Source organism: Amblyomma mixtum, chromosome 6 (assembly GCF_055824585.1).
Source record: "Amblyomma mixtum isolate Tamu chromosome 6, ASM5582458v1, whole genome shotgun sequence".
Lineage (NCBI taxonomy): Eukaryota > Metazoa > Arthropoda > Arachnida > Ixodida > Ixodidae > Amblyomma > Amblyomma mixtum.
The window spans coordinates 118,580,833-118,608,061 of NC_143017.1; the positions used below are offsets into that span (position 1 = coordinate 118,580,833).

The 27,229-nt window shown below is 47.5% G+C and overlaps 2 protein-coding genes across 4 annotated transcripts in view; one reads left to right on the top strand and one right to left on the bottom strand.

Annotated features, from left to right (window-relative positions):
• Nucleotides 1-113: 113 nt before the first annotated feature.
• Nucleotides 114-16,032, top strand: Droj2 (DnaJ heat shock protein family (Hsp40) member A4-like). Its single transcript, XM_089548962.1, has 7 exons — nucleotides 114-275; nucleotides 611-753; nucleotides 3,574-3,862; nucleotides 4,660-4,887; nucleotides 6,990-7,220; nucleotides 7,657-7,856; nucleotides 15,372-16,032. Exons 2-7 carry the CDS (start codon nucleotides 622-624, stop codon nucleotides 15,492-15,494), a joined length of 1,203 nt encoding a protein of 400 aa, XP_089405088.1. The 5' UTR covers nucleotides 114-275; nucleotides 611-621; the 3' UTR covers nucleotides 15,495-16,032.
• LOC149340186 (uncharacterized) overlaps nucleotides 15,990-27,229 on the bottom strand; it is a 110,211-nt gene continuing 98,971 nt past the window's right edge. For all 3 annotated transcript variants that reach the window (XM_089548956.1, XM_089548955.1, XM_089548954.1), the window contains 5 exons: nucleotides 26,146-26,701; nucleotides 25,252-25,567; nucleotides 22,555-22,713; nucleotides 20,549-20,775; nucleotides 15,990-16,256 (listed from right to left, as the gene is read on the bottom strand). In XM_089548956.1, coding sequence (XP_089405082.1) covers nucleotides 16,083-16,256; nucleotides 20,549-20,775; nucleotides 22,555-22,713; nucleotides 25,252-25,567; nucleotides 26,146-26,701 — 1,432 coding nt within the window. In that variant the 3' untranslated portion in view covers nucleotides 15,990-16,082. The remainder of the gene's footprint in view (nucleotides 16,257-20,548; nucleotides 20,776-22,554; nucleotides 22,714-25,251; nucleotides 25,568-26,145; nucleotides 26,702-27,229) is intronic.

A 27,229-nucleotide genomic window follows, 5' to 3' on the forward strand; every position in this document is an offset into this window, starting at 1 on the left:
AAGGACAAAAAAAAAAAACAATGTTATGTTCAATTTTTTTTTTATATTTAAACGTCACAAGGCACGTGATCAGCTGCTGCTGTGACGCAGTGGTGCGCATGCGCACATCTCTCATATAAGACAAGGCTTGTCCAGACCGTCTGGAACTTTCTAGACTTCTTCCGTCAGGATTCGTCATTCATTGCTGCGAGGCCGCTTGCAGTCGCGTTGCTGATTTCTGCTGTAAAACGTTCGTGTGTGACCAGTGGACACCACTTCGCATAGAATAATATAAAGTGAGTATTGCTACAGCGATGTAGAATTGGATTTCGGGCTCTTGTTACGCCTTTATCTGGGAATTTAGCAGCGATATTTGTCTGCGTCGCCAAACCAGACGAGACGCGAGAGCATTCACGGGTGCTTCATTTATTTGTAATATGTGGGGTCAGCTAGTAATTTGAGATGTGGGTGTGGGGCAATACTTATTGAACATTATTTGTACAGCGCTTCTGTGCCGAGTGCGTTATGCCGGCTTTGGGTATTTCTTTCCTGTGTCACCATGGGCTCGTTGTTAACCACGAGGTCGCGGCTCGGTTCTTGTATTAAAGCGACCCGTTTTCTTTGTGTCTAGGTACCGTTACAATGGTCAAGGAAACCGGCTACTACGATGTGCTCGGCGTGAAACCCAACTGCTCGCAAGATGAGCTGAAGAGAGCGTACCGAAAACTAGCATTAAAATATCACCCGGATAAGAATCCAGCGGAAGGAGAACGGGTAAGTCTGCGCACGGCCTTGGTATCCTCATGCATCATGCACTCGTGCTATCACGATTCCCGAAATCGGCAGCGCATACGCTTTGCTTGCGCAATTTGTCTGCTACCATGTGAGGCGGGCCGTGCGAATACCGCTGGCTATGCCTACTTCGATTGAAGAAATCTCATGGGGGGGATGTGCTTATTGTGCTAGGGCATTGTGGTGGCCTCCAACAGCACCCATTAGCGTTTAAAGTAGACGCTGCTCGGAAATCGGCTGTCGTGTTATCTCCGAAAAAGCGAGATGGCTCGCGGTGTCACCGTTGTCAGATATCTAGAGTTCACTGCCACGTTTTCGGCAGGTCATGTTCGGCTAACGACCGACGGGTAGCATCTCCAAGGCCCTTTTCTTTTCCTCATGCGTTGTCTCCACTAAGTGCACGCATTAGCTATCCACTGCCTTATGTTACCCGGGCGCATTGAAGAGTGGCACGATGAGGCGGTTACCATGGTAGCTGTTAACTTTGTATAGCTGCCAAATTCATACGGGTGAGTTTCATTGCAGAGAACGAGTAAATAATCCGTGCATAGGCGAGGGGTAGGTTTGTAGTCGGGGGACGCACGTTAGCGTCGCATCGCACTCTTCATAGCCTCCTGCTTGTGACCATTTTTTTTCGTCATTGTTGAAAGCGAAATTGCATTTAAGTTGCCGCTGTGAAGTTGATAATTAGCTGAGGCACGTGATAGGAGGTGGCGGTGTCATTCTGTGAGAACTCTGGCAACCACCTCGTATGTAGCACTTTGCCAACTGTTGTGGCATTAGTGCCCTGGTGACCAGAGTGGTCTTTTCAACTTTAATTAGTGTATCTAAATAGGTGTTGGTGTGCGTGCAATTCTTTTGTTCATTACCCAGGCCAGCAACGTCTATTGTGGTATTAATAACCTACTGGTATCCTTTAGTTGAAGCATTTATTGCGTGTATAATTTTTTCAGCGCTTCTCCCTTTCATGCACTGAATGAAAGTGCCTATACCAGTCATGCAAGGCTTATCTTCTTTCATAGTTCTAAATACAGAACTATGTAGCATTTGTGTCCTATATGGAAGCCTTTTTCTTTTTAAGCATGCTGCAATACTAGCCTCATGCTTGTGAGCAACATGTGACACGTTATGTGCTTTATCTCAGCCATGCTGTATTGTCTTGTCCTTGCTCTCAGAAGAATATCTAAGATGTTTTTCTCCGAGACAGTAATGGACATTGATCATGGAAGACAGTTGGGCTAGTTGGTGTGAATTCGTTAGTGACTGCGACATTGCAACTAGCGTGGAAAGCACAAGGACAGCGACAAAAGGAACCGACGGGACAGCACGCCAGACTTCAACTGATGTTTTAATGCACACATAACAGATTTTTACACTTCTATTCGGCGCATGCTCAGGAGACTGCACCCCCGCTCCCTTCTCTTTATCACGAAGCAGGTTGTCATAACAAAGAGTAAACATTTAAACCAAATTGACCTGCAAGTTTTTTGACAGATAGATTCTCTTTTTTTCCTGAGGGCTACTGAGGGTGTGCTCACGCACTTGTCCCCTGCCTTATCAATGCAAAATGCTTCAAATATCTCCCTATCACCCTGCCTATGAAGCTGCCTCAGCACTCTCGTGTGGCTAAACGCATTTTTCTTCATTACCGCCTGTTGTTTTTACTATGCATTTCCGGCAATGTGCGGCCAATGCGCGTCAATTTGGTTTAAATGTTTGCTCTTTGTTATGACAACCTGCTTCGTGATAAAGAGAAGGGGGCGGGGGTACAGTCTCCTGAGCATGCGCCGAATAGAAGTGTAAAAATCTGTTATGTGTGCATTAAAACAAGTCTAGCGTGCTGTCCCGTCGGTTCCTTTTGTCGCTGTCCTTGTGCTTTCCACGCTAGTTGCAATGTCGCAGTCACTAATGGACATTGATGTCACTGCAGCTATAATGTTAAGCGGATAACTTTTTTGGGTCGAACTTGAAATTTCAAGTGCGAACGTGTTGACATTGGTTCATTTGAATCCCAACAAGATGTCCACAGTCTTCCTTCAAGTTTTACCAGTAATGCTGGAGGCACCAATGTGGATTTGAAGTTGATGGTGCCATGGAGGAAGGAACGAATTTGGGAGAGGCTGTTGCGTCAAATTTTTTTAAGCCGGTCGAGAAGGCCCCCCCCCCCCCCCCCCCCCCCCCTTTATTTGGCTTGCACATGCTCGGCAGACAATGCAACCTATGACGCCGCTGTGCCCAACGCTGCGCATTGGCACAGTAGCGCTTGCGAGAGCGCACGACTTTCGGCACTTTTTGGCGTGCAGTTCTGGTAGTGAGGTCTTTTTTTGCGCTTTACCTCCTTGGCGGTGCTTACACTGGCAGTTAATTTAAACTGGGTCCTCTCTAGGCTTGCTGCCAGCTGTGTGCGTGGACAACTGCATGATATTTGGGGAAATTTGATTTAAGGCGGTTAAGCAGCTGTGCTTTTTCATTGTGCAATCGCTCTTTGCACATAAAAGTGGCACGCAGTGTATGTCTCTGTGGTCAGATGACATGGTGGCAGCTTCTGGATGAGGTTACAGGCCGCCATCTTGGGGTACTTCAAAAATATTGCAGCTTAAAAGATTGCAATAAGCGTGAAAGAAATTTTTTGTACTCTAACTTCAGACGGTTTTAAAGGTATTGTGTGTTCCAAATACGTCGCATAGTTGGGGCCAACCTGATTTGATTTGCATACAGCTATCCTGTGGCAGGTTTGAGGAAGCGCGCTAGCATAAAGATTGTGCATTTACTTATGTATGCTTTGCTTGCTTTTATTTTCAGTTCAAGCAGATCTCTCAGGCCTATGAAGTGCTTGCCAATCCGGACAAGCGGCGCATCTATGACCAGGGTGGGGAGCAGGCAATCAAGGAAGGGGTGGGCACTGGTGGAGGCGGGTTCTCTGCGCCCATGGACTTGTTTGACATGTTCTTTGGTGGGGGCATGGGCCGGCGGCGTGAGAACAGGGGCAAGAACACTGTGCACCAGTTGGGTGTTTCCCTCGAGGAACTCTACAATGGTGCCACCAGGAAGCTCTCTGTGCAGAGGTGCACCATCTGCGATAAGTGTGAAGGTGGGCTATTTTTTTCCTTCCCTTCCCTTCCCTTCCCCCAACCTTTTTTTTTATCACAAGCATGAAGGCAGCAGTGTACTCTGGTGTAAGGTGTACTATCACGATGGAAAGAAACGTGAGCAATGCAGCGCTTACACCCTCCACTGTTTGAATTGCTTTTGATCGCGCTTTTACTTTGGTGATAGGAAAAAGATGCTAGACTCATCCATGATATCTTCTAGGACAACTCTGCAGTCTTTTTCATACCACCCAGGTAAAAGCATGCAGGAAAGAAATTCGAACAGCGGAGCGTGCAGCCGCCGCGTTCTCGTTTCTTTCCCAATCTCGTCCATTGACAACCTGACTCTTAACCCCCCCCCCCCCTTTGTCTACAGTTCGGCAAGGGCACATTTAGGCAGGGGACGTTCCCTTTGTGCCCCCTTCACTAAGAAGTTTTCTGTAAAAAAAAAAAAAAGAACCATGAAAAACTCAATTTTATAGATGGAAAAGTTTGAGCAATACAGTGTGCAAATAGGACCACTCCCTTGAAGAGCCACCCGCAAATCTTGGGATAAAAGGAATTTCCCTTCAATTCGCAGTATTACCCTGAAATCCGCTTAAGTTCTCTGCGACATATGCCCTGTCCATGTCCATTTTGTCCTCGATTTCAGCTATCGTTTACTCACTTTTGTTGAGCTACTCAGCTTCTTGTGGCCTCCAAATGGGCCCCCTCACTTGCGTTGCGCTGTACCAAAGTATGTTTTCCATCCTCCCGTTTCAAGTCCTGCCCTCTCAGCCGCCTCTGTGCGTGTGTGCAGGTCGGGGCGGCAAGAAGGGGGCGGTGGAGCGGTGCCCCAGCTGCCGGGGCACGGGCATGAATGTGCGCATCCAGCAGCTGGTGCCCGGCATGGTGCAGCACATCCAGACCACCTGCCAGGAGTGCATGGGCGAGGGGGAGCGCATCAACCCCAAGGACCGCTGCAAGAACTGCAACGCCAAGAAGGTGGTGCGCGAGCGCAAGATCATCGAGGTGCACATCGACAAAGGTGCGCATTTTTCTTTGTATCCTGCCAGTACATGTATATAGCACTGATTGTGACCTGGTGTATTTTTGTTATGTAACGCCTCCCCCTTATGTAATGCCCCACCACCCAGGGGCGGGGGACACTGGTCTTAGACCTATTTTCCTTATTTTTAGCCCAATCCTAATAAAACTGTACTATCTTGCTCAGTTTTTTATACTGATTTCAACAATGCAATTATCTTTCTCATAAATTAGTTGGTTCCCAAGATAATTAATTTTAATTAGTCATTCATTAGTACCTCGCTGCAAAAAAAACTGCTCTATAAAAAATCATTTTTAATCCACGGCTGCATAGTATGGTGAGTAAAGAGTGCAATAATCAAAGCAGTTTTTCCGTTTTACCCTCATTAGTAATTTTACAGCACTTGGAATATCAGTGTTCAAGGTGTGAATGTAGTGCATCGGTAAACTTCGCAAAATTATAAATTTTTGAAGTGTGATTGAACAAATCTGCTTCGATTATTGCACACACTGTGCCTTCAGCTTCCCTTAGCAACTAATACAACATCTCTATCTGTCCTAGATGTTGAGATATCGACGTACTAAGATAGCCAGATGTCCAAAATTTTCATGCTGTTAAGTTGTCAGCGCCTGCATAAATTCAGCCCACACGATCTGAATTTAATATTACGGTCAAAATGATGACTTCTTAAAGGAAAAAAGTGGTACAGTTGGAAAATGATAGCTATAAATTCCACAAATGTCATTTTTTGAAAACCGTTTCTTTGGTCATTTTTTGGTCTCAAAGACCAGTGTCCCCCCTTAAGGGTCAGTAAATGATGATGATGATGATTTCAGAGCAGGCTGCCCCGCCTGTACGATGCAGTGCTGAAGTGCTGCACTCTGCGAGGTCACTTCAGTGCTTGACCGTTTCCTGGGGCAAAGAAGTGGCTGGTGATAACCGCGCCCACTGCTAAACTCTGGTAGATCTGTCGGGCTGTACGCCCTTGAAAGTGGCTGTGCCCTCCTTGAAAGCTCACGCCCTCCTCTACTTTTTTATTCATACTACCGTATTTTCCGGTGTATAAGACGCGGTTTTTTGTAAAAAATCTTGGTGGTGCGTCCTATACAAGGGTGCGTCTTATATGCGAATTTTTCGTTTTTTTTTTTTTTTTTTTTTGAGTTCAGAAATTACTCACATTCATGCTCAAGCTTTTTTCACCGAAAAACTATCACTACCAATGATGCGGTAGTAACACGGTTAATACTTCAATACGGGGACCGCCGTGCGCAACTTTTTTTAGGTGAACTTTATCATGAAACGGCGGGGATGACAACTTCCAGAATCGCAAACACGCGGTTGTTTCGGAGGAGCAAGCAAAAGTAATGTGAAATTCCAAAAGATGGCGACAGTCGCGCTTCTCGCCATTGTCAAAACAAGCCAAGCCGGCGTTCTTTTTTAGTCATTCTTTGCAACTTCGCAACCGTGTACGTATTACGTCTGTGCTGGTGACTTCGGCGTGTGTTTTCTCCTACCTACACCTGTCGTGCTCGGTCTTACTACAGTATGCCACCGAAGTTGCGCAAAAGAGCTACACCGCAAAGTTCAAATTATCTGCGGTCGAGTATGCTACCGAAAACGGAAATCTGGCTGCGGGCCTACGGAGCTAAGGAGCTTTTATGCGATCAGATGAGTCCATCCATGGTTTATTTCGCGATGGTCGAGCAAGCGTGTTTAATTAACCCTCACTAGACTAAGTGGGTAAATTGGGGTGCGTCTTATACACGGGTACGTCTTATATACCAACTTTTTCAATGAGAGCCTTCAGATATGGAGGGTGCGTCTTATACAAGGGTGCGTTTTATACACCGGAAAATACGGTAACTGTTCGAAGTATGAAGTCTGCTGGAGTCAAGAAGTGAGCTTGCAGCTTGCTGCCGGCTAAGCTGCTGGATTCCCTAGCCAGAACTCCACTAGACAGTGTGAACACCTTCATTCCTTGTCCCCAGTGTGCAGGTTGGAGAGAGTCTCTTGTATTGCTTACTGGTGGTGCATTTCTGTGTCCTCGTGCTGTGCTTGTTTGGCTCAGTGTTGCTTGCTCGTATGGCCATCCCTTTCACCAGGCATGGAGGATGGGCAGAAGATCACCTTCAGCGGTGAGGGTGACCAAGAGCCTGGCCTGGAGCCTGGTGACATCATCGTTGTGCTTGACGAGCGGGAGCACGAGGTGTTCAAGCGCAACCGCACAGACCTGATGATGCGCATGGACCTGACCCTGACAGAGGCCCTGTGTGGCTTCCAGAAGACCATCACCACACTAGACAACCGCACTTTGGTCATCACTAACCTACCAGGTATGGTGCCATTTGACTGGGCCGGGTTCACTACTTTTCAAGGAAAAAGAGCGATTATTAATTGTTTCGTGTGCATAGTGTCAAGTGCCGACATGTAATCGGACTTAAAAAGATGCATTGTTGTTTCAGGGTATTGTTGTTGTTCCAGATTGTGCAGTTTTTATTGTTTAGGTTTTCTGTTTACTTTCCTTGCAAATGACTTTTAGCTTAAACTCTGTCTAATACATCAGTTCGTTGTTGAGAAAGTTATTCACATGAAGCTCGTGGCATAGAGGCACTCGCATCCTATGCCAGCTGCTACCACTGCAGACAAATGAAGCTGGCACTGTTGACAAGGCAATGCGTTCGTGTGCTGAGAAGCATAACTTTGCTTAATTTTGATGAGTGCTGATCTGTGCATATTGCGTGTCTGATGGTCACACATTGTCCCTTGCAGGAGAGGTCATCAAGAACGGTTCCATCAAGTGTATCCTCAATGAGGGCATGCCTCAGTACCGCAGCCCCTTCGAGAAGGGGAAGCTCATCATCCACTTTGTGGTGAACTTCCCCGAGCGCATCGACCCAGCCATCGTTGGCAGGCTTGAGGCATTGCTACCGCCCAGGCAGGAGTGCATGATTCCTGACAATGCAGAGGAGGTGAGCGATCTAGCAGATTGCCAATGGTGTGATGCACGCGTTGTTTTGCAACAGTGGCATGACTGCCTTGTTTGTTTGCTGCTAGGCTTCCAGCCTTAAGGGCACAGGGTAAGCCCTATACTTCCCATGCATTTTAGGCCATGTTCAGGTACAAGTTTCTCAAAAACTAATAGGAGTACCGTTATAATATATATATCATTTTGTTCCAATTTTCCTACACTTTTTACTGAACTAGAAGCATTGAAATGTGTTAGAAGTTTGATTTTTAATGAAATTTCTACCTGTAGTACATAAATTTCGGCTTTCTTAGGGCATTTGAAAATTCATAATGGAAAAAATCCTGAGGGAAATTTGTTAATTCTAGTTCAGTAGTTGCCAACAGTTATGTAGATGGTTTCAAAAGAAAATCAGCTGTCTGTCTTGAGAGACATTGGAAATAATGGTACCTTTGTAAGAAAAAACACAGTTCTGAGATAATTGAGGCTATAGTGAAGAAAGATCTGAAAAACAATTTTTTATTCGCACAAACACATTAATAGTAATTGGCTTAAGGGGAGACACTGGTCTTAAAATGAAAATTTTTATTATTAGAGATATTGTAATGAAATTAGGTGTGCATATGTATTTCTTCCTCCTGTTTTCAAAAATGTAATTAGTTTCTGCCTATCTCAATTAGTTCTCAACTTATGGGAAAATAACTGAAGCCTAATTAGGTAATTTCTTACGGGTCATTAAGATACTTTCCCTCAATATTTTTTGGTTCTGATTGAAATGTAGCTGTAGCCAAAGATCTGCCATGTGGAGCTATGCTATTTATATTGTTATTAAGGTACATCATCATATAAAAATATTCAATTATGTCGATGCATCACAATTCTGGAATATAATTAGCTGGTATTATTGTCTGCAAAATTTGATATGTTCGACTTAGAAACATAGAAATAGCATAGCTCCACAGTTCAATTCTTTCTGAATTCAACGGTGTAAAATTTATTAAAATTGGACCACAAAAACATAATGAAAAGTTCCGTAAGGCTAGTGACATTGGCAAAAAACGTGAAGCTGAGAAAATCGCATTTAAAGTTTTGACACTGACTACAGAAAATTTTGTGAGGAATCTTCAACAACGGATTTTATTTAGATGTTCCCTATCTATTTCTCTACAAAGCAAAACAAAAAGCGTCTTATTCCATCCAAGGAAACATTAATAAAAAAAATGTCAAAGGTGTAAGCGTGATGAAGTTTAAAAAAAATCTACCGATAACTTCATGAGAAATTTTTTTTACGAGACAATGGAGTGTAGGGCTGCGGTGTTGAGCTCTAAAGACAATATTTTGAACCCTGAAAACTGTTTTTTGAGAGACCCAGCAGTCCGGAGCCAAGGAGATCCGAGCCCCCACCATGGCAAGCAGTTAGGTGGTCCTGAGAAGGACCGTTGGGTGTGACGTTCAGCACGTCTGCTCTGTCTTCGAGAAGAACCACCTGGATGTTAGGCAGCACGCTGTCCTGTGCCTCTGCAGAACGTCTCTATAGCAGTCCAGGACTATAATCTTTAGTTGCTCCTGTTTTGTGCCGCCTTGTCAGAGTCTCTTTCATATCAGTGCTCTTTTGATGAGACCCATTTGCCTTGCGCAAACGCAGGGCGTCTTTCTCTAGGCTTCGCCGAACAAGGCAGCCACCAGCAGTGTAGCCCAGACTTGCAGTGATGGACTGATTGGTTGCCCTCCTTCCTTGGTTATAGATGGCAACAGCCTCAGCAGCGGCCCGCTTCACACTTTTCAATGAAGCATTCCCATTCTTGGAAGCTTGTGTCCAAATGAGAGAGTGTAGGCTTTCACTCGCATTCTGCGTCCTTCCCTCACTGCAGCGTGCCAACAAGTTCTCATCGCTGAGCCTTGCAAACACTGGCTCCAGAGCAGCCCCAACACAAGCCGGGAGGGCACTCTTGTGTGGAGGTGGAAGCTCACCATTGGCCAAGGCTCTATTAAACTTGCACCAAGAGTCAGCACCCTCAGGGCACTTGGAATGGTTTGGGACATCATCTGTAGACATCATGTGTAGGAGTATAGCGTCCACTGCCTTCTTCATGCCTGGAACATCATTGCTGTTGCTCCTCAGGGCATAGCCGTAGTAGTTTGTGATCTTCTTGATCTTGTCCTGTGTCAGCCGGCCTCTTCCACCAAGAGACTCACCTTGAGCCTTCTTTTTGTCAACCAGGTTCCGCAGAGCAGTCCCCATTCGCTTATGGACGTGGTTGATACAATCTTTCTTTTCAACCTTTATGAAGCCATACACTTCTGCTTCTGATAAAGCATGAAAAGTACGGCTGTCTCCATCAGAGAGGACGGTCGTGTAGCGCAGACCATGCTTAGCCAGAGACCTCTGAAACATGGTCAGCGCAGCCTCCACTTCCATGCGGCCAGAGTTGCAGTCAATGTTTCGCTGGCACTCGTGGGTGGCGAGCCAGTCACAGTACCCATCATCTTGTGGCTGTGGTCCCACGGCACATCCGAGGCAAAAGTTTGAATAAACAACGTGGTCGATCACCAGACCAGTGTAGAGCTCAACAATGCAGCCCACACTTATGTGGGAGCTACGACCTCGGGTCATCCAAGAGCCATCAAAAATAACGTCAATATTCCCAACTGGGTTCAAGAAATCTCTATATAGATCCTTGATGACTGCCACACTGGCAGCTTCGCTTGCAGTCGCTGTGCTCTCGCAGGCTTTCACGAAAGTTTTCAGGTGTCCCTGAAAGGTCTTGTGGTGCAGACCTCGGTGCGACAGGTTCATAGAGGCGCAAAAGTCGGCAAGGGCAGTCACGCCTTTGCCTATCGTCTGTATGCCCTTCATGGCCCTCATGTTTACTTCGAAGGGAGTAATGTTGGCAGTTCCACTTACTCGTGGGGAAGAAAACTGCTTCTTCTCGAAGTTGCAACTGCCGCAGACGAGCTGGAGCTTTACAGCTAAGCCGTACTCCTTGTCTGATGCCTTGCTCAAAGTCAGACTTGCAGTGCCGCAGGTTCCGCACTTCGATTGCGCGAAAAAGTTGTTCAAAACTTTCATATCCACAATCACAAACTCAGTACCAGCATCACCGGTCTGGCACTCCGCGCTGACACCAAGAAGTTCGAACTTGCGCTGGGTCGCTGACTTTTCCGACAGCGCGGACTTCGCGTGCGCCGATCGCTCAGCAAGCTGCGCCTGCTCCGCCGCTGAGTAGTACGCGGCATCAACACGAACTGTACCGTGATCCGGGATGCAGTTCGTGGTGGAACTTGGTCCCGCGGTGTCATCAGCTAGCAGCGTGGCTGACGTTCCCGGCAGATCGAGCGAGTCCGGCACCGGCTCCAACGCAGGTCCCGACGGCGCACATGTGGCCGACGCCTTCGGCTTTTTGTTCCACGCTCGCTTCTTACGGCTTCCAAAAGCTCGTTGCGTGCACGGTTTAAGTCGGCTGTCTCCCGTCATCTCGCTCGCATGGAAAAACTCCAGGCACAAAGCAGAAATGCGGCGCGAAGAGAAAAAACAAGCGCAAAAGCAGACGCGCACGAAGCGGCAGCCACGGCAGCGAACGCAAAAGAGAAAGAAAAAAAAAATGACGCGCCGGTCACGCGCCGGTCACGCCAGCCAATGGCAGGCGCGGAACGGCGCGCTTGAAAAGCGCGCCGTGCGCGAGCCAATCAGCGACCCGGAAACGGCCTTCGGAAAACCGGCCAGGGCAGCCGTTTGGCTTGAGCGACGCCATTTTGAGAAGTCGCGAATCGCGCACAAAGAAAACAGCTTCAAATCAAGCCCAAGATGGCGGCGATCGGCTGGCTGCTGCGTCCGTGGCGCGCGCGGGAAGTTCGAACAAATTTCGCCCTTTTGAGGGCATTTCGTGGCTGCCTTGGTATATTGAAAGCAGATTTTATCGCATTTCCCGGCCGAATTTAGCGTTAATAATTTGAGAATAGGTGCTCGAAAGGTTAAACTTTCCGAAAATGAGTTTTGCTCAAAATCGATTTTTTGACCATTTTTGACTGTTCTAAGACCCGCGTCTCCCCTTAATAGCCCCCTGCTTCGTAGTCAATGTCGCAGTCAATTTTTTCCCTTTGGGCTTGTCGCTTTGCTTGCCGGGCCTCTTTTGTGAGCTGTTATGTTGCTCGGTGAGCAAAGTGCAAGCAAAGCTTCCCTCAGCCACTTGATGGGGTTGCGCCCTGGCTTCAATCCACACGCCTTCAAAACATTGTCCCGGGCAATGCTACTATCATTAAATGAAATAACAGCGTCCAGTGCTACCATCCTTAGGGTCCGAAACCTAACAAACACGCGCGCTTTGCCACAATTTCGATGAGCTCAACACTTCCACCGCACTGTCTACACACACAACTCTGTGTAATTGCGGCACAAATGCCGTCTATGTCCATTAAGGCATATTTGGTGGCGCTCTGTGGCACATGCTCTTCCTCGAAGCACGCAAAAAATCTTGAAAGCTTCGGTGACGAGGAGCTGGCGCGTTGGGCGTTCGGCCTCTCATTAGGTCGTGGACATCCTTTTGCTTTTTCACGATGAGTGTAACGGTCGCCGAGAAATTCACGCCTGACGATGGCCTTCTCTGCCCTGGGCATCTCAACTTATCAACAACAACCTACACCGGCACAAAGTACAATACTCATCGGAAGGGAAAGCACTCGGACGCAGCTGCATGAAGGTTGCAGAAACGTGCAAAAAACGTGCGCACCGTCTCAGAATTGTTTTGGCTAAAAAAGACAGCTGAACAATAGTTGCCAAACAATTTTCTATATGTAGCTGATTTCAGACAAGCTTTGAAATCAGGGTGGATGTTTGGGCGAGTTGGTTGCTCATGATGAAAAACTGTAGCGCTCGAGACGAGGTGGTGGACTTTTTGGTTGAAAAAATTGGCGATAAATGTGGAGGGTATCAGGAAAGGGGGCGTGGTTGGTTTCGGAAAAAGCATTTTTCAGCCCGAAATATGGCTTCCTGAGGAAAGTATGCTCATGGAACATATGTAGAATGAATTGAACTTCTCAAATTGCAAAAGGAAAAAAAACAATTTTTTTCTAATTTTACCTTACCCTGTGCCCTTAAGGGGGGACACTGGTCTTGAAAAAGAAATTTTTATTAATGAAGTCACAGTTACGAAATCTTCAGGGAATATGTATTTTTGTGTGCCGATTCTAAATATGTCATTTAATTTCATGTTAAACAATTCCTTGAGCACTTATGCACTTTTTATGCAAGTATTTTGCAGAGAGTTTTGAAGAAAATTTGCTGCAGGAAACTCGCTGAAATGTATGCCATTGGGTTCTCTTGACACCAAGGAATACAATAAGGGTGAAATTGTCTTCCTGCCTATCATAGAACTTAACTTATAGAGTTTTGAAGTTGTCGCTTCAGAAATGAGAAGGAAAGTGTGTATTCCTGTTTCTGAAGTGGCAGCTTCAGTACCCTATAACTCATGTTCTATGAGAGCCAGGATGATAATTTTACCCTTATTGTATTCTTTGGTGTCAAGAGAACCCAATGGCATACATTTCAGCGAGTTTCCTGCAGCAAATTTTCTTCAAAACTCTCTGCAAAATACTTGCATAAAAAGTGCATAAGTGCTCAAGGAATTGTTTTACATGAAATTAAATGACATATCTAAAATCAGCGCACAAAAATACATGTGCCCTGAAAATTTCATAATTATGACTGAATTAATAAAATTTTCTTTTCAAGACCAGTGTCCCCCCTTAAACAGCATGGATTATGGCAGTTGTGCACCTTGTGCTGCAAATGAATTCTGGTGTGGTTGAACCCCCGATGTGTCACTCTGAAGAGGATTCCAAAATAGTTTCGTGTGTCAATAATCCGATATGTGAAAAATGACACAGATGACCTTATCTGCAGCATAGGAGCAAGTATACTGTATAAATGCGTGTAAGGGCCACATTCTTTTCTTTTTTTCCCAAGTTCCAGGGCCAGTTTTCGAGGTGCGGCCTGTACACGCGACGTGCGAAAAATTTTTTCTTAAGTATAGACATGCCAATCGGGGAATGAGCGTCATGCGTGGAGCCTTCAGACTCCAAGCTGGTGCTGTGCTCTGGTGCATGCTCATCCCACAAGAGGTCGCGCAGCATGTCCGCTGTCAACGCGTAGCCTTTGTTCTGCACTTCCATCACATAGGAAGCAGCTCTTTTTCCAGTTCAGAAAATTTCACGGCTTACCTCTGAAAGCGTGCTTTTTGCAGCTTGTGTTCCTCAATGCATCCTTTTGGTTGCACCATCGTCTGACGCACTTCTCAGCCGTAGCGAATTTCCTTCTCGCCGCATGCTTCCTGATCTCGAGAGCAAACTCCCAGCCGTAAAGCTATTGAGATGCTTGCCCATCAGCCTTTGATAGCCACAAAAAGCTGTAGCTGGTGATACTGATGCTGATATGGATAGCGGGAGCTCGCGACTGAGGAAAACGTTGAAGACTATGATGACCCATGGCGTCGGGTGCCATCTGTGGGTGGCACCTGGAAGCTCCTTTGCACGCGCACGCATTTAGAAGGCTATTCCTGTGTAGGTTGTGGAAAGTTTGGGTGCGGCCCTTACATGGATTTTTTTTTTTTTCGATATTTCCTTCGGGAAAACAGGGCTGTACACGGGTGCGGCCTTTATATGCCCTTGCACATTGCACCGGAGATAGTGATGCGCTTATTGTAGCAAAGTGTCTCCCGCCGGTGTGCTGACACTGCACCACTTGCTAGGTGTTGCCAGCCTAACCTGCTTCGCATCGGTGACCAGTACACTTCTGAACAAAACTCTCACCAAAGTTAAGACAAGTTCTGTTTTTGCAACGCGTTTGCCAGGTTGGCTTCGCCACAAGACAGTGGTGTGGCGTGCGAAATGAGTGCAAGAAACTGAAGGGCACCTGCAGGCACATATACCATGTTCACCTAGAAACAACTGCTGCTAGCAGGGTCTCAAGGCCACAAAGCCGACCTGTCTCCATGCGTGAAAAGTGGTCTAAGAGCGCCATTTGAAGTCCCACTTGCAGGGGCACGGCATGTCGTTTAGTATCTCGGTAGACCGGTGGAATTAGTTCCATGTACAACGTGACTTTCCTATCCTTTTGCACAATATTCAAGGTAGTCTGCGTTTCATATTGCCAATAATTTGAAATATCAGTTCGATGTATCGGGGCTTGAGTGTAGTGGGAAGGTGCTTATTGCCATTCATTCAGAGTAATTGGAAGGGTGCTACCATGTAGCTAACGAACCCATAAGTGCAGGAGTTTTACTATCTCCACCCTCTATACAAACTTCATATGTGCACGAAAGAAAATGATGGCCCTCTTTCAAGTTAGCCTCTGCGTAAAGTTGGCCCTGCACTTGGCACATTTGTTTCAGTGTGCCCAAGCAGTGGGCTGCAAACAGGCACATGTGTAGTGATGCTGGGTAGCTTTGGCTTTGGCTCTTTTGTGCTTTTTTGTGCGTTAGGAGCTTTGGCTCTAACTGTGCTTGCATTGTGCCTCCCCTCCCAGGTGATCCTGCAAGACCTGGATCCTGAGCAGGAGGCACGGCGCCACCGTCAGCACCGGGAGGCCTACGAAGAAGACGATGACCACTTCCATCCACGTGGTGGTGTGCAGTGCCAGACGCATTAGAGGGGCAGCTGTGGAAGGAAGCCTTTGGCGAGAGAGACTTTGTGGACAGCCTTTTCAAAGGAACATGCCAACCCCTTCTTGTCCTCCCCTCCCCCCCAGCATGCCCCGGCTGGGCTTGTGTTAACCGTGGCTGAGCAGGCGGGCTTGTGAACATGTTGGACGCTGTGCAGTGTCTCTGATGTGAGAAACTCCTTCGCACATCTCGATAGGCCAGTACCATTTTTTTTTGTGTATGTGTGAGCCTTTGTCTGAACATGAGTTAGTTGTAATATATTTAGCTGCTGCACTCTGATCTTATGTTGAAACTCCACCCTATTTATTTGGACCTATGGAGTAGTGTGCAGACTCTATGGGCCTGAGTCTGGTATTTTTTAATTGGAGTAAACCGTATTTGCATTGTACTAAAACGTGGGTGAGCAGACTTTTTTTTTTTTTTGCTCCATGTTATCCTCATGCACACTGTTTATTACCCATTGTTACTGGAGAGTATGCACATGCCTAAGAAACTTTCTTTTATTAAAACTGTACAAAGCAACAAGGGGCTGGTGTCTCATGACTTGATGTACAATGATGGTGTGGTGCGATTTGTCACTGGCTTGATGACTCTCTCGTGCGTTGTGACACGTGGTAGGCACGGAGCATCTTCTTTACAAGGCCTCCGAACTCTTCCATGTCAGCTGCTGTTTCATGGTTGCTGTAGCTGTTCGAGTCAATGCGGTAGGCATTGATGTCTGGTAGGTAGACGTGCAACTTCTCACCGTCCTGCACAATTGAGGCATCTATTGTAGATGGAGACTGCAGTGTCTAAAGCAGGCATTCTTAAATGATTCTGCAGAACTGTTTGGTTCTTTGATTGCCTCCACCTCTTCTTCAGGCACTTAGTTTCAAGTATCAACATACTGTAATTGTAGCCTATTTCACTCTGCAGTCTGTTTTAAAAACATCTTACTGTGAGAAAATGTTTTATGCTCACTTTATTACTTCACAGAAATTAACGAGTCAAACAATCCAGAGGTTCACTGCTGCTATTGGCATTACAAAAGCAAAAGGCCAAAAAAGCCTAGAGAAGAGGTCGTTTGCAAGAGGGTCCAGTTATCAGCCATAGGGCTGAGTAGTTTGCCATGCGTGCCAAAAAAAAAAAAAATGCGTACAGCGCTCTTAGTCCCGCACCACAACTGCTTCACTGCAAAGTTGATAACTCTCTCCAATATGAAAGCTGACTAATTAGGCTGTATAACTGATAGCATAATTAGTTGGAGAGAGGACTGGTAGCTTAGAAATGCCACACAATATCTATGGGTCACTGGTGCCCCATGCTCAAGGGCACAGTTATGGAAGATATTGTTGAATGCGGGGATTTGAGCATGGATGTCGGGCAGGATGGAATAGAGGCAAAGGCATCGGAGTTGTTCAGCACCTTTGACAGCTGGTGGGATTCTCTCTGCTGCTAAACAAGGCTACAAGTAAGGAGATTCTGGAATATAGTTCATTAGTAGCAAACTTTACCCAAAAGCATTTATGGTATTGCAGATCATGTATGCTCCCTAGAAAATACCGTGCTTGCTTGCTTAATGAACCCACCCTTCCACTTTTATCATTGAGAAATTTTTTTTTTTTTTGAGAAGCATTTACTCGTCTTGGTGCATTCCTCATTTTCCTACTGTCTGCAGTGCAGACCTTCACAGCGGGCCAAAATGTTGCGTGCCGATAGCATCATGGTGTTAAGGGAGCTCGTGCAGGGGTGGCATGCTCGGCAAACTTGGCAGATTGCTATAAAAGAAATGCTACACAGAAATGCTATGAAGGTCTAGAGGACCTTCAGACCCCCAGCGATTTGGCAAGATGGGAGTGCCTAACCGCTGTTGCACCACAGCTAACGCTTAAGCATTTGCATTACACACTATTAACCATGCTGTGAGCTTTAACCTCTGATAAAAAAAAAAGTGCTCCTAACCTTCAGGGCCAGTACACACGCAGAGTGTGTTGGTTTGTCTTTCCACGATTGGCCAGTGCTGTGGACCACCACAGTATTGTGAGATTGCGCCGCCGCGGTGGCTCAGTGGTTATGGTGCTTGGCTGCTGACCCGAAAGACGCGGGTTCGATCCCGGCCGCGGCGGCTGAATTTCTTTGGAGGAGAAATTCTAGAGACCCGTGTACTGTGCGATGTCAGTGCACGTAAAAGAACCCCAGGTGGTCGAAATTTCCGGAGCCCTCCACTACAGCGTCTCTCATAGCCTTAGTCGCTTTGGGACGTTAAACACCATAAACCAAACCAAACCTATTGTGAGATTGCGATGTGATACAGTGAACAATTTTTGAAGCACCGGCGACATGGACGTGGCTGATCATGTGCTTTTGATGCAGGATTGGCGGGTGAGCGGGCGTATGGTATGAAATTTAGACTAAAAAAAATTTTTTTTTCCTCTGCATACCCAAAAGTGATGTCAACTTTTCTGGAAAAGTTGGTTCATTACACGAGTAAAGATGGCATTTTATGCTGTTAGTACCTTGAAAGGGCACTGAGCACTATTTGTAATTGTATCGATAAAGCACTACATTCAAACAACAGATGTTGCTTTCACTGAAAATGGCTTTCATAAGCTAGAAAAGAAAGTGTCATCACCAGCCGATTTTGCAAGTAGACTGTGGCAAGTTTACTTGCAGTGCGCAGATTCCAGAGGCTAGACTGCATCGCAGTTCACTTAAAAATAGTGGTCATGGAGTTTTTGATGACAGTTATTTTTGAATGCAATTTTTGCAGCAGTAAATTTGGTTGTTTCTGCCTTATAAGCTTCAACATAGCCAGAAAGGGCCACAGAGTCTATTTTTACAAAGAAAAAATTGGATGGAGCCTCCGCAGATGTCAAACGCACTCGAAAGTTAGACCTATTGACCTAAACTTACAGAAGTTGCAACTTGCAGGAGCCTTGGGAGAAGACACTGCTGGGACTCTAATATTGGCTGCCCCTTTCCCTTTTGGGATAATGTTATCAATCAATCACTGTTGCTGACCGTTAACGGTCGACAGCTCATGGAGAGATCTCGCGCTCTATCCACAAGCGCAGTGCGGTACGGCTGCGGCGCGTAGACAGCGTTCCATGACCTGCTGTTGGGTACCAAGTAAACGACAGCTGCTCTTGTAAAAATAAATTGGTAAATTGATTTTTGAGGAAAGGGAATTGGCGCAGTATCTTTCGCACATATCTCGGTGGACACCCGAATTGCGCCCTAAGGGATGGGATGAAGTCTGGAGTGAAAGAAGAAAGAGGTGCCGTCGTGGAGGTCTCCAGAATAATTTCGACCACCTGGGGTCTTTAACGTGCACTGACATCGCAGAGCCCAAGGGTGGCGGAAATAGCCGGTGGTCAATCTCCCACCTTCCATCAGGGCCAATATTAATACTCCCCTCTCCCCCGCAATATGCATCCAACTCATCAAGATCGCAGAGAAGCTCGGGCCGCGTCACTCCAGCAGCGATATGCTGGCCGACACAGAGGCGGCAGGCCATCCTACTCGGACTACTGCAACAGCGGTTGCCACAGATGAGAGTATGACTCTTCATGCCTCCTGCTCCGTACGTACTTCACATATGACTACAGCGGAGGAAGTAGCTGTTGCTCTCGCGCTCTCCACTTCTAAAGCTAGAGTCATAAGTGACTCAGAGCGCGCCATTCTTAATTTTACTCATGGCCGTATTTCAGTCGAAGCGTTTCGCGTACTCATATCAAATCCTCCTAAACACCTGACCCTCCTGATATGGGCTCCAGCCCACATGGATCTCAAGGGTGATGAGGGAGCACATGAGCTAGCTCGAGGGCTCACTTTCCGAGCAGCTTATCACCCCGCCCCAACATGCCCGCCTTGGTCAGGAAGGACACCGTAATCACTTCACGCGACCTGCTCCAGCACTATCGTCTTTCTCGCCAACTCTATCCAGGTCCGCACCAAGAACTTACAAAGACAGAGGCCGTCATATGGCGCCAACTCCAGACGGACACTTTCCCCAATCCCAAAAGATTCCATAATATATTTACTGAACGGTATATGCCGATGTGTAAACACTGCAATATCCCAGCAGACCTCATATGGTCTGGACTTGTCCACGACAACACATGCCAACACCCACACAACATACCTGGGAGGCTCGTCTACGCAGCTCTACCCTGGACGACCAACGAGCGCTTATCGGTCTCGCTCTAGAGGCTGCCAGATTCCAAGGAGTCTTGGCCGACCCCTAGATCCAGGCCTTCGGCCCCTTGACTGTTTTAATAAATGTTTACCAACCAATCAACCAACTATGCTCATATCCTATTCTCCTGTGCAGAAATTCCAATGTGGAAGAGTTCAAAGACAATAATGTGGAAACTGTGTTATGATAAATATGTGAATGTCAACAAAGAATAGTGACTGTACGCGACGAGAAACCGCTGAAGGGAGCCATCAACGCTATTGCCTGATACTCTTAAATGCGAAGCTTAAGTGTAACAGAAATCTTTTCAATCCAACGCTGCGACAAGCTGCGCGGCCCACGTACGCGTAGTAACCGTCGTAGCAAATTCTAGAGACGCTGTTGCTCACGCATGTGCTGCTCCGGCGGCAGCGCAGCACGTAGGAACCGGGGGGGGGGGGGACTGAAAGTTACGCTAAAGTTCACATAGGTTCACCTCCGTGTTCTTCCTTCGGCCTTCCGTTTGCCGCCATGTTCTCTTTCCGTTTCGGCGCCAGGGTCACCGACGGCGCGCCGTCAACGGGAGCTAAAAGCATTTCATGCTTCAAATGTGGTTGGTCCTCGACATATTCTGCGTTCAAGACCATTACCGGCGACTGAGTATGAATTTCGGGAGCGCGCCAGAGTTTTGATGCATGTGCGCCTGCGGAAGAGGAACAGCTGACCGCTTGGAAACAGCCTGGGTCACAATCGCGAATTCTCATCAGATCTTAACGTGACACTGCTCGTTCTGTTGGGGCAAGCCAACTGCTCCCTCCGGCGCTTGCGAACCAGCAAAGCATGGCGTCGCTTCCCATTCGTGCGTGAGTGGCGAAGCGCATTTACCCCGGCGGTGACGAAGACACAGTCAATGTTGATGCCCCCGAGCGCGTAGTTCTGCGCGTGCAGCTCGCACAGCACCTCGCACACGCCCACGGCGACCTGCAGCAGCTGGTGAGGCGTCACGCGGGGCTCGGAGCGCAGGAAGTGCATGAGCGGCACGTAGCCGTGCGGGGCGCGGAATGTGTGCCCCGCCCGGTCGTGGTCCCGCCGGGCGACTCCGTTGCTCGTGTCTGCGGTGAAGAGCAAACAGTAAAGAGATGAAGAGGGCACTGTCAAAAAGGGATTTATCATTAATTAATTCCATTCCTCCATCAGCGCGAACAGCGCTAACGGCAAAGACAAAAGAAGTTGACAGCAGCTATCAGTGCCGTCATCGTCTACTTCCCAGCCCATATAGTTACCACCTTGATGAGCTCTTGTTGACTCGGACTCGCGTTTGAGCAGCGCGACAGGGCGATATTAGGTAGGCTTTATGATGGTAACGGCTCCTGGCGTCATCGCCGTACCATCTGATCAATGAGAATGAGCATCATTGTCCTGTCCACCTTCCCGCCATTGAGAATACGCCATTCGGGGTCACGGAGCAGGCCCGTAGTCCCTCGGCCTTGGAATGGGCAGGGCTTGTCACGATGGCTAGCACATGCTGCGTCAGTGATAATGAAAGGCTACTACTGGCTGGCTTCCCTGTACCAGAGAAGAAGAAAGCACATTCACGATCGCACTTTTCGGGAAGGTGATGAAAAAGGCGTAGCTCATTGACCCACATCATTGGCTGCCGACTATGCGTTTCCCCTGTGCCACCCATTTCTCTTGCAGTGGTCGGGGTAGACGGAAAACGTCACAGACAAAGCAACTGTACCGTCAAAAAAAGTTGTGGAGTACCTCTGAGCGAACAAACAAAAGGGGCCAACAGTCGATTTAACAAACTTAAGCAGTTGGGAATCGCCTTTATAAATGAAAGAAGCACTTTCGTCTTTTTTTCTGTTCCTTTCCACTTTTGATTAGTAAAATAGAATATACAAGATCAAGAATATTCAAGATCAAGGTCAAGATCAAGACCGCCTGTCATCTGCAGTGCTTTGTGCATCGTGGATTGTTGACCGCTTAAATTTTGACGCCGGGATGGGCACTGGCACGATGGTCCCGAACGAAACTCTTCAGCGATACCGGTTCCGATGGAAGATTCGGCCATCCACATCCGAAGTGTGCAGGCTCGCGCAATGCCAAGTATACTCGTATGTAGCAGGCAGCTTGCTCGTAAATGACGCGAAAATCCACAAAACCCTTTATTATCCACTATCTAACCACCTTGTTGCCCTTCCCTAACAAAATGTTTTAGGTATACTCTAGACTTTTTTTTTAATGCGATGTTGATTGCCTCAGGGCATAAGACGGTATGTAATGATAGATGAGGATGTTAAATCAGTGAGAAAAGTTTCGCTGATCTAATGAAATCGAGCAGTGAACGATGATGAGGTCCTTGCTTTCAGGCGCTGTAGACTTCTGCAATAAAGTCTATAGACTCTCTATAAACAAATCCTGGAGAACAGCCTAAAGGGAATACAAATGGTACAGACTGTCTATAGACACTCTATAGGTTTATGGCCATACACTTTTAGTAGACTGTCTATAGAATATGAATACACAAAAATAAATATCTATATGAAGGCAATAGAGTCTACAAGAAGTCTATAGACTGTCGATAGACCATTTTTATAAGGGTTGAAAAATCATGCAGTGCGAGTTTTCCTGGAGTGTTTTTGAAATCGTGGTCAGTGGGGTATTTCCGCAACCAGCATGATCCAGGTAGCAGGTGCAGTGCTGAGTCAGAACTGTAACTGTCTGCTTAATTCATACTTTAGAAAAGAGAGGAATAAGAGATGAGTGAGTATACCTAATTGGCGCACTGGTGGCAGAAATGAGCTAGACATTGAATATCGAATCTAACGCAAACACCCGCGGTTTGCCTCTGAAGCGGCGAACGAAGTGCACCAGGCGATCCGACTCACGTGTGAGCGCTTTGCTGAAGGAGAGTGAGTGCTTCTTCCTCGCCAGGCCGATGCGCAGCAGGAACAGCCGGAACCGGAGCGAGGCGATGGTGTAGATGAGCGGGTTGGCCGCCGAGTTGGCCGGCAGCACGAACACGGCCGTCCACGCGTACGCCTCTCCTGCGTCGATCATAGGCGGCGATCGGACAGGGTGTACCACTGTATAGGGCCCTTCGTTTTCGAGTTTTATTTTCTCCAGGATTTGAGAGAGGGGGGCACAAATATGGCGACAATTTTCGAGCTAGAAATTGGGGTACAAACCGGGTTATTCAAGAAAAAAAATCCACTGTTCATTGTTTTGTGTGGCATTTTTGAGCACAAGAGAGTTTATCATAACAGTTAGTTTTCCTGCTAGGCATAAGGTGACCTATATTTTGCTCGTTTTGTCACGTGCAACATAGAAATCGCGCGCTTCACTAAAAATTGTTTGCCACGTTTTTTTTTCCCTAATCTAATATATACAGGCACCTCATTATATCTCAAAGCGACTGGACCACTGCTTGAAGGCCAGGGAATTTTCTTGCAAGGGTGACGTCTTGCGTTATTATTTTTTTGTAAGAACTGTTCGCGACTGGAACAGTTTGCCATCGAGCATTGTAATCACATCTAATGATGCATTTTTCCATGCACTGCAATAATTGTTTTATACCTCTAATGAAGTCTGTTGTACCCCCTGCTGTAATGCCCTGCGGGGCGATGCAGGTAACTAATAAATACATAGATAAATAAATATTTCTTGGACTACGTTACAAATCTCCTACGGAGCGCTTCCGCATCTGAGCAAGACCGGCATGGCAGTACGTAAACAGTACGTAAACACCTTACAGTACGTAAACACCAGAACAACCATATTAAACCCGCAAGGTCCTTGGATCAAGGTGTCAATAGCGCGGGCAGCGCTTAGTACAATTGTGACAAGACGTCTTGTCGGTAGCCATATTTTGCCCTCTAGCTTCCAAATCGCCCTTTTCTAATTTATCCTCAAATCCATCCGCATAATGAAAACGAGCTTTAAAAGAAGTTTAAGGTGTCCAGTTGACCTAACACATCTCTCTGGAATAACCACTAGATAACCACAAATTTTTCTTGCGATGTCTTCAGCTCTATGAAATGGAAAACCAACATTGCCCAGAAGGCTCATTTTAGGGAAAAATCAGGTATAACCCGATTTTTAAGAAATAAGTTCGGGGTGCAAGAATGGGGTAAAATCGACTTTTACCCGAAAACGAAGGGCCCTGGGTATATACGCCATCGGAGTGCGTTCGCAGCAAAAGAGAATAAGTAAACGCATTTTAATTCAGTCACTACTGGTTACTAAAACGTTTTCTTTTAGTGCCTGGATTCGGTGCAGAACTTTTCGCAGTCTTCTCGGTAGTTGGTCGAGCTGCAAGGCGAGTCATGTGACTTTCAGAAAGTCACGTGGTGGGGAAACGCTAATGAAACGCCTGTTTCGATAAGGTCAAAGAGGAACGCAAGTTATGGGAGAAATACACTTCTGTAGCTGCTTCTGTGCGAGCCATGCTAAGGGCATGGCAGTTAAAGGTTAAGACTCTCGTGTTGTCTGCACTGTATCGATTTGCACTTAAGTACAGTGTCGCCCACTCTTAGGGTGAACACGCGAGTGCTTGGCAGTGCTCACTGGAGCGCCAGTGCGTCCGTCCAAGCCGCTCATCAAAGTTAAAAGGCAGGACACGCGAAACACCACTTCCAGGTCCCTCTTATACTGCGTCACTTCGCTTCCATGCGCGACCGTGTCGAGAACACTGGCGCTCCGAAGAGCGCGGTCGAGCACAAGCGTGTTCACCCAAGAGTGGACGACCCTGTACATCATCCTAGGTTAATTGGAGGGATATAGGAGAGGAATCTGTCCTTCAGTGGAAATAGGCTTCTAGCGATGATCATGACATCATTCTGGCAAAGTGAGACGCACAAGTCAGGTTGGGCGAACCGTATGACCCCTTCGTCACCAGAGGCGAATATCAGGGCTAACTTGAAGCCCCGTTTCTCGTTAGTCTAGCCTATAATCCCCTCAACCTTTTTCTGGCACTTCTAAAGCATGGTGGAAGAACCTCTCAGAAAAGAGCAGCCTGCAGTCCAGAAGGTGAACAATGCGACCGTAGTACACAGAGAGCGAGATCGTCTTGAAAGACGATCTCGCTCTTGAAAGAAAGAAGGCTTACCGCGAGTAAACAAAAAAGAAAGGACAAGCTATAGACATTTTAGTTCATCATCTTCAGCCTGATTACGCCCACTGCAGTATAAAGGCCTCCATATCTCTCCAAGTAACCCTGTCCTCGAGCGTTAAACGTTGCCAGGTTCAGTTTTTAATGGCGGCCTGTCCAGAGCCAGAGATTCTCAGCACCCTCCGCTGCATTACCAGCATGCACCGCGATTGGAACCGGAATTCACCGTGATTCGAACCCTGGTCCTCTTGCATGCGAGGCGGATGCTCTACCTCAACACCATCGCTGGCTGTATCATATACTTATGTACTCGTATCACATACTTATATAGCTGATACACTTGCTTAAAGGGACCTTCAGTGGATTCTTTGAGCTAAGCTTTTTCAGGCCGGCGCTGCTATGTGCGAGACTCCAGAATCTATCCCAGTTTTAACTGACCCTTGGTGTAGAAGGAACGGCGTATGGGACGCGTTACCGGGTATCCGGACGCCGGACATGGCCATGAGCCCCATGACGATCATGGGGAACCAGCAGAGCGAGTTGGTGAAGATGATGAGCGCCATCTGTCGACCGACCAAGCTGTCCGCCTGGGGCGGTCTTGCAGAGTGGCGCTTGACGGCCGTCTTGGAGCGCCGGATGCTAAGGTACATGTAGGCGTAGGCGGCCACGATGCTTGCGAAGGCGAAGAAGTTGACGCAGAAGAACACGGCCACAGAGTACTCCCAGCCGGATGGCTTCTGGTTCGTGATGTGCAGCGCCAGGCACACGCCCGAGCGCGCGTAAAACTCGCCCTGGGACAATTGGAAGCAGACAACGTGAGAATGTCATGTCGATCAAATAAAAAAAAAATCTCAACCGTGTCTCTTACGCTCGAAGAATTAATCGGGAATTTGCGGAAACCGCAATGTGCATGAAAACAACGATTGATGAAGTTGAGGGTATGATGGGATCCCGTTTGAACTGATGGATACGTTGGAAGAAACACGGACGCCGACCAGCTGATTTGAGATGATGTTTCGGTTCCCAGCGCGGGGGCTTTGTTCACAACAAAAAAGCTCTCTTGCTGGGAGTTCCAACGTCATCTCTTTAGTTCAGCTGGCCGGCGTTCATATCTTTGTTCAATAGCGACAACAACGGCTGTGGGGTATTGTGGTAGAAATAAGCATGTTGTTTTATAGCGTTGTGCCTTGAAGCACAGTATAAGCTTCCTTAACCATGTCAATCGCCAGGAGCGTGCTTTTAGTCTTGTTTAATTGTGACATGAAGCGCTACGCGAGTTACCTGGTCCTCGCTAAGCCTATAATGTGCAGGTCTTTGTGAAAGGCCTATACCCACTTCTCGAGAAAACTATGAGAAATGGAATGCTCACCTGGAAGTAAGGCTGGATGACGAGCGGTAGCGCCGCGATGGCGATGGCCGTGGCCCACGCGGCCGCGATGAGCTGGTAGGTGCGCCTCAGGCCGAAGCGCACCATGGAGAAGGGGAAGGAGATGCAGATGAGCCGGTCGGCCGTGATGAGCACGAGGGTGAAGATGGAGCTTTCGCTGGACACCGTCGAGAGGAAGCCGCACAGCTTGCAGAGGGCGCTGGCGCGCCACACGTCCGAGTTCTGGATGTATCGGCCGCGGTAGTAGATGTCCACGCTGGCGATGACGATGAGGTAGACGCCCATGAGCAGGTCGGCGCAGCCCAGAGACAGGATGAGCGTCGAGCTGACCGGGTTCGAGTTCTTGGTCTTGAGGCGCCACGCGATGACGAACAGGTTTCCCAGCAGCGCCACCACGCCCAGCACCCAGAGGAAGGAGCGCTGCACGGGGCTGCTCATGAGGTCCTCGCACGACGAGATCTCGTCCGCCGGCGGCAGGCAGTAGTCGAAGGACACTTGCGGAGACGCCAGGCAGCAGAACTTGAACGAGTCGCTGAACCTGCGTGCGTCCGTCGCCGAGGATCGAGTGGCTTACAGCGGGAAGCACACACTGAGGCCTGCGTTGGCGGCTTTCAGAAAACACTTTCCCGTTTCCTCTGCGCTTTTCCCTGCACCCCCTCTTTCGCAACTTGAAAGGAAGCGGTTGCTAGCGGGTTTCTGGGGCTGCGATGAGTGCTCCGTAGAAAAAGTCAAGTATGGCTGCGCACATACTACGTATGCGCAGCAGGCGCCCGGCAGGTCATACGTAAGTGAGCGAAAGTACATGCAGCTTCGATCAAATTCCCCGGACGACGAGGTTTACATTTGAGCTTTAGAGCGGAATACTTATGGCACCTCTAACGATTACAAGGTCCTGAAAGGGCTGTACAAAGGTTCTCCTTTTACGGGGAGGGGGTGTGTCGAGATTGAGAGGCGTCATAAGCACTCCAATACACGGCTGAAAGGCAAAACATATGACCTTAAGTGTTTTTACCAAAAATGCACATCTCTGCTATGTTAAAACTGTCTAGTTTGCCTTGGCGCGTGT